This window comes from Centroberyx gerrardi, chromosome 22, assembly GCF_048128805.1.
Source record: "Centroberyx gerrardi isolate f3 chromosome 22, fCenGer3.hap1.cur.20231027, whole genome shotgun sequence".
In the NCBI taxonomy this organism is placed as follows: domain Eukaryota; kingdom Metazoa; phylum Chordata; class Actinopteri; order Beryciformes; family Berycidae; genus Centroberyx; species Centroberyx gerrardi.
The window spans coordinates 19,543,964-19,551,042 of record NC_136018.1 but is presented as its reverse complement, the minus strand read 5'-3'; the positions used below and the strand labels follow the sequence as shown (position 1 = coordinate 19,551,042).

The following is a 7,079-nucleotide window of genomic DNA, read 5'->3' as shown; positions in this document are numbered from 1 at the left end:
TCGCTTCCTCAAAAATTTCCGTTCCGTGAGTGTCGTCGAGCGGAGATAGACTCGATGTGAATCTGGAGATTTGTTCCTCCGCTGCCCCTCGCGTGTGATCCCTCCCCTCGCGCTGCTCAGAATGTGTGTGTGCGTGTCCCGCGCGCCCTCCCTACACAGTTGGCTGTTGCTGCTTTCAAGTGCTGCTCGTAAACTTGTAAATAACACTTACCACGCATTAAAAGTGATTTTGGTCCGAAATAACAGAACTAGACATATAATAACACAAATGGGAAAAAGTAGGTGTTTTGGTGGCTTTTTTTAATTTTAGAAATCGAGCCGCTCAGTGCTGGAGCGGCAGAATGAAGAAGATATAATTTAGCAGTGTGCACAACACAGCACGATAACCTCAGTGATAACAAATTTGGTCTTGTAGGTTTTATCATTAGGGTATAATAGAAAGCAAAGATCAAGTAAAATTGGCACAAATGTATGTGGAGACCATATCAAAAAATTAATAAAAAATAAAAATATGGGAGCATTCAGCACCAATGTTACCGGTAAACTGATAGTTTGGTGACTAACGTCTAATAATTTATCACATCGACCAAATAATTATATCTTGTCAGTCATCAGTCATTGCAAGATTTGGTGGGAAATGCTGTAGCCCCTACTACTTTGTTGGGGTCGTTGTTGTACTACCAAATCTTCATTCCCTTACTTTCCAACAGCACATGAAGGCAGCATAAGCCTCGAGTTTGCGTGCATATGTGTATGTGTGTGTGTGTGTGTATGTGTGTGTGCGGGCGCGCGCGCGCTCTCTCTCTGTTTGTGAGGCAGAGAGTTGCGTGCGAAGAGCTCGACATGTCATTCAGAGGAATCCGCCACCTGAAACGCGAGGAAGTGAAGGCGACTCAATTGGGTATAAAGCATCAGCCAACATCTGCCCCGAGCAGTGCAAAGCTGATGAAAACATCAGCTCGGAGCTCGCGCAGGACCTCGCCGCTTCATTTGATTTTTCCCGTGGATTTATCATTTGGTATTGCCGGAGTCGGTGCACCCGGACAGACGCATCTCTTTTCTCCATTTAAACTGAATGTGACTCCACATCAGAGACTATACTGGAATTAACTGACAGCCAAACAGCGGCTCGGTGGGTGCTTTAATTTTGACGTTGTTTTTTAATCGGTGTCATCTTTTTATATGCATGTTGATGTATTTATGTATTTATTTAGGCCTTGTGTATTTATTTTTATCGCATGTCAAGGATGCGGCATGTCTTCTGCGCTTTTCTAAATGTGGATGCGATAAGTTGCAATATATATATTTTTTATTTTGCAACTAATGGGGTTTTTGGATTTTCCCAATACCGTAAATCTTGACACTTCGCTAATTTACACGGACTATTTTGTTCTAATCCAGATCATAATTATTTTACTTAAATTTTACGGATGCAGGCAGTTACTGCACAATTTCCCCCCATGCAATCACTTTTTATGACTTATGTGCGACAACCGGCCTGCTTACATGTTTTAATGCGCGCTCTCTCTGTCTCTCTCTCCATATGTAAAGTTAACGTCTCTCTCTCATCCGCAGCGCACCTGTTACCTCCGCGGAGCTCAGGATCATGATCCCTCCGGGAGACTGCATGTATGCGGGCAGAAAGAGGAGGAAGCCCATCCAAAAACAGTTAAGAAGCGCCGTTAAATCTGTTCAATCGATGTTTACTGACAAAAAGGAAAAAAGCTGCATCACTCATTTTGTTGATGCGGTCGGTTTGTGATGTGCAGGGGAAACTTGCTGTGAGTTGGTGTATTAAATGGTGAATTATTCTGAATCATTAGCAGTGATGAAGTGGTAGCTACATGAATCAGTGGATAAACTACAGCAGGGTATAAGCTCCAGTTGATGGGGACCACAAGGAGTACAACCACCAGTGTAAAAAATAGTATTGATTCATGTTTATTATCATGTAGCTATCAGTTGATTGCACTTATGATAGCCTGTTTTATTACTATAGCATGTTTACTACTTACTATAGCCTGTTCTATTACTATGCTCACTATAGCATACTTAATATAGCCTGTTTTATTACTATAGCATGTTTACTATAGCATGCTAAATATAGCCTGTTCTCTTACTATGCTTACTACAGCATACTTAATATAGCCTGTGCTATTATTATATTTACTTACTATTTACATGTTTTATTACTATAGCATGTTTACTATACCATGTTTTATTAAGTAACCATCACTCTGATACTACTTACTATAGCCCAATCTAGGCTTTGAATTTCTATCATAAATATTTATATTAGCCTGAAAAAAATATAAAAAGATGGGTGAGTTTATAGGTGGATTCACCCTCCACTAAATCCCTAATTATTGGCTATGGGTGAAAAGACTAACTTTAAATTTACATGTTTGTAACTTTAAGCTGACATGTTTTTAACTTTTACTTGACATGCTTCAACCCAGAGTTAAGGATTGTGTGGATGCTGTTTTCGGTGCCCTCAGTTTTTAATGCAGAGGGAAACTTTTTTTGGGCAGTCTTGTCGGCTGGTATCATAAATAGTGAATCGCTGGTTATGTAAGATCTTCAGGAGGGAAGTGGTAATTTAACAAGGCCTGTGGCATTTATAAACTTTTAATGTTTTGCTATAACTTTGCTGCTGATCTGAAGGGAAATCCTTGCCACATCACATTGATATGTGTATTTGACAGAACTGTACTGGACTTTTGAATTTATAGCCTGCTGCTTCGGCCACTGGATGACATAAAATTATATTATATTATTTCAATACTTGGAATTATTATCATTTAGTGCCTCATGCTGCAGTAATCTGCTTGTTTTATATGAGGATCGACAATGCTGGTATTTCTTCACTGGTGCTTTTGCTTCCTCATATAACTGCAGCATGTTTTTATGTTTTATTCAGTGATAAATCCAAAGCGTCTGGCACATTTGAAACCCAGACATTCATACGTATCCTCTCTATCATTTTTCAACCGTTACCGGTGGAGAATGTGATGTGATTATTGATCAGGTCATCGGATAAGATCAAGTCAGAGATAGCGAGCGTTCATGTAAGAGTCCGCCTCTCTGGAGATGAACAGAAACTCCCTCGGCCGTAGAAATCGGACTCCACCAGCACATATGCGGATCATGTTTAGTTCAGCTGGTAAAGCTCTGGTACACCACACTAAAATACACAAATCACTCTATCCCTAAGAAGCACTGTACATCCAATACCTCTAATATCAAGATCCATCGAAAGGAATTGAACCGCCACAGTGGATTTTAAGTGAATGGAGAAAGATCATACTGACGAAAACCTAGAAGTTTCATGCGAAGCTAAAAAAAAAGATCAGCTGATTTTGTGAGGACTGAAGCTCGATATGAGGGAATTACTCATACATCATTTATTGTGTCTTGGTAGGAAGTGGAAACAAATCTAACAGACTTGTCAGTGGAGGACAGACTGGTGAAGGTGGTTCATGATGAAGAAAGCACTCAATATATGAAAGAGAAATACAGTAAAGAAAGAGGGAGGAGTGCAGAGTGTAGTTTATTATGGGTGTCGGCTGGGTGTGGCAAGGCGTGGCACTCGCCATACCTCGGCCTAAGTGGCTTGTAGTTTTTATTATTATAATGGAGAGCAAAGAAGACCTGTGTGATTTAGTCTGAGTCAGCCTCAGACTTACACACTATCAGTAGCTTGGCTCATTAAACAGGTTATCCAATACTCTTGTGCTGCTGCCACTTACTGATCTAAATGAGGCGGTTCTCAATCTGGTCAGGTATTTAGTGTGAAACAGCTCATGTGATTAAGTTGGAGGTAATTTAGCTAAAAACGCTCTCGCTTTACACTTGAACGCATGACTTCTGGTGGTGTATCAAGTCTGTCTTGTGGCATGCATATAACACACACACACACACACACCCTAATTCCCATTCAACCTCATCAACTTTTCTCTCACCTGAACCCAACTCCTTCTTCTCCCTCTCCCATCCCGTCTCCGTCCCGTCCCGTCATCAGGAAGCCGTCCTCGTCCAACGAGAAAACCAACCCGTCCAAGCGGCACCGGGACCGGCTGAACGCCGAGCTGGACCGGCTGGCCAGCCTGCTGCCGTTCCCCCCGGACGTCATCTCCAAGCTGGACAAGCTGTCGGTGCTGCGCCTCGCCGTCTCCTACCTCCGCGTCAAGAGTTTCTTCCAAGGTAAAGGAGGTCGAGGGGCTGCCGTTTCCAGTGGGAGGTGGAGGGGTTGAGGGGGGTTTCTGTGTGTGTGTGTGAGTGTCCATGAGTTTGTAGGGAGTTTCTGGGTTTGGTGCTGAGTTGGGTTAGACCGATATATGGTTGATATTGGTCTTTTATTAAAAATTGGATATGGTTCAGTCAGTGTTGTCCACCTCTGATATGATGGAGTGATTCCGTATTTATTGTAGAATTGATCAATACTACACTGGTTGTCTATGGGAAGACCTTAACCTGAATTGGTTCTAATGGGACTCTTTAACCATATTCCACACAAGTAGGCATGAATATATTATTATTATCATTAATAGCAGCAGCAGTAGTTATAGTCACAAAATATAGGCACAAACTATCAGCTATTGGCAGCTGTAAAAAATGTGGTATCGGCCTTCAAAAACCCATATCGGTCTAACCTTAGTGCTGAGTTGTGTTATGAGGTGGCCAGCATTGTGGTTGGCTTATGTGTGTGTGTGTGTGTGTGTGTGTGTGATGGCCAAAGATGGTCTGAAAGGCTGATAGAGAGAGAGAGAGATCATGCCTGTTCATCCGGCTGATCATTTGTCAGTAGTTGCGTGTTACGGAGGACACCTTGCGGTATCGAGCGACAACGCTCGCTATTGCACAACAGCATCCCCCGGCTACAGACTCTCGTTGTCTGCTGAAATTGTCAGCGAGTCCACCATCACATGGCATCTTTGTCTAAAATAACAAGAGCCAAAAAAAGAAAAAAACGCAGCAAACATGCTGAGCAGCAGTAGCACTATTCGCTATGAGTCTATAATATTTATCAATACTGCTCAAATTACAAATCCAAGGAAGAATAAGATCTGATAATACATGCTTATTAAACTGAGATAATCTGTTGGAGTCCCGGAATAACCCATGAACTTTTCCTATAGGCCTCATGACTACGACTCCCCCGGGCTCCATGACATGAACTGACTCTCACTGAGGCCAACAGAGATACTGTCTGACAACACCAGGGGCCCTGGATAAACAGTACAGGGCACATTATAGGAGCTGTAGTCTTCTGTGTTGTCTGGATGCATTGTCTTCACTACGCACTTTTTTTTACCTCGGTCACACTGTTTTGCGGTTGTGGCGTCTTTTATAAAAGATGTGGCTATGCATAATACAGTATTATCCTGTGGGATCATGACATTTTAGTTCGGCCGGATAATTTAATTTTTAGCGAGTTAGCGAGGTTACTTTAAATTTGCAGAAGGCATCTGTAGCAACATCACAGTCATGACATTCGCTTGAGGTGTTCCGGACAATTAAATGGTTAGGGTTAGGGTTAGGGTCTTTTAGTCACATGTAATTAAAAGGTATATTGACGCACTCGTTTTCCCACCCTCCCTCCATCTGCCGACTCCTTCCCGTCTTCTCCTCGCGTCCCCTCAGAGCGCTCAAATATTCATGGCCTGCCTCAGAAAGCATTTTGCTGCCGGTGGCCTCGGCGGCTGCCATGTCAAAACAGAAGCGGCAGGCACAGCTGGATGTGACAGCGCTCAAGACAAGAGCTACCTCTTTTTTTTTCTTCCTTTCCTCTCCTCGTCAGGGAAAAAAACCAACCTGCTAAAATGCAAGGAGGACGAGGGAGGGAGGGCAAACAGAAGCAGCGGAGGGGTCTTCTGGGGCTCATTGGCTTCCGAGTGCTGGGACTTGAAAGAAAATCCTCATCGGAAGCGGTTTCTCGGAGCAATCGGGCTCAGACGATCAAAAACTAGTCAAAAACTAGAGAGCTGCACTACTGTGAAGTGTTGAGCTTCAGTTAGAACCTAAAGTTCAAGCAACATGTGGTTACAACAGACGTAAAGAGAGACGCAAAGGCAGCAAACAGTGACATCAATGACATTGTAAGTGCTCTACTAGAAATGTATGTACATAAGTTCAAACCACAGGTGGCTCTTACAGTTCCAGGTAATATATATCACCATTCACTTCCAAATTTCCAGAGTTGCACCAGCCTAAAGTTTCTCTGTCATCCCTCCTTTGACACATGCCGCTGTCCTCTCCCAACCTTTCCTCCTCTGATCCTTTGCAGCGTCTCAATATCCTTAATCTGCCTCATCCGCTGCCTCGGTTTGGCATGGCATCCAACGACGGGCACCCTGGCGGCTGGGTTCACGCGAGTTTACAAGCACACACACACGCCCAACCCCCTCTTCGCTTTAGCCCGAACGCTCATTAGCTTAGGCATCACGCAAAGTTGCGGTACAGGTGCTAATCGGACTTGTTAAAGGTGCCTTTCCTGGATAAGGGATCACGCACCACTGGGATCGGTACCGAGCGCGAGCTGCAAAGGGCCTTGATGGAAAGTGGAGAAGGTTCAGTCAGTGTAAAGTGCACTCAAAGGTGTTGAAAGGTGTGTTGAAACTGCTGAAAGAGAGTGGTGGTATTGGCTGTTTATTCTGTCTGGCAGTGGAAGAGCTCCCTGTCATCTGAACTCATGCACGCATCTCTCTTGGCTCACCTGTTATGGTGACACTAAGTTTTAAACCAGTCACATTGAGGGATGAATGTATCTGGAGCTATTTAAAACCCTTACTTTCTGAACTCTTTGAATGTCCCTGGATGTCGAGGCCTCTGCTGTTCTCAGTGCCTTTCCTGGCTGCCGTGGGTCTCTGGAGCCTGTTGTTATCTGCGGCAGTAGTGACCAGCTTAGCTGTCTTTTGATGCTACTCTAATGAGATTAATGAGAGTGGAACAGGAGGGATTTGCTCCTCCATACGCTCTCCACCCTCTGCCCTCCCTCTACTTGGCAATTGTTTCTCAGAGTTGCAGTTTTTTTCCACTGATATTTGAACAGGGAGTGCAGCCAAAGCTTTTCCAGATAA

At 43.6% G+C, this 7,079-nt stretch overlaps 1 protein-coding gene across 1 annotated transcript in view; it reads left to right on the top strand.

The window, feature by feature from the left end:
- The first annotated feature begins 888 nt into the window (after nt 1–888).
- ahrra (aryl-hydrocarbon receptor repressor a) overlaps nt 889–7,079 on the top strand; it is a 74,946-nt gene continuing 68,755 nt past the window's right edge. Inside the window, exons 1-3 of the mRNA XM_071908244.2 lie at nt 889–1,132; nt 1,576–1,668; nt 4,022–4,203. Of these exons, the coding sequence (XP_071764345.1) occupies nt 1,607–1,668; nt 4,022–4,203 (244 nt within the window). The 5' untranslated portion in view covers nt 889–1,132; nt 1,576–1,606. The remainder of the gene's footprint in view (nt 1,133–1,575; nt 1,669–4,021; nt 4,204–7,079) is intronic.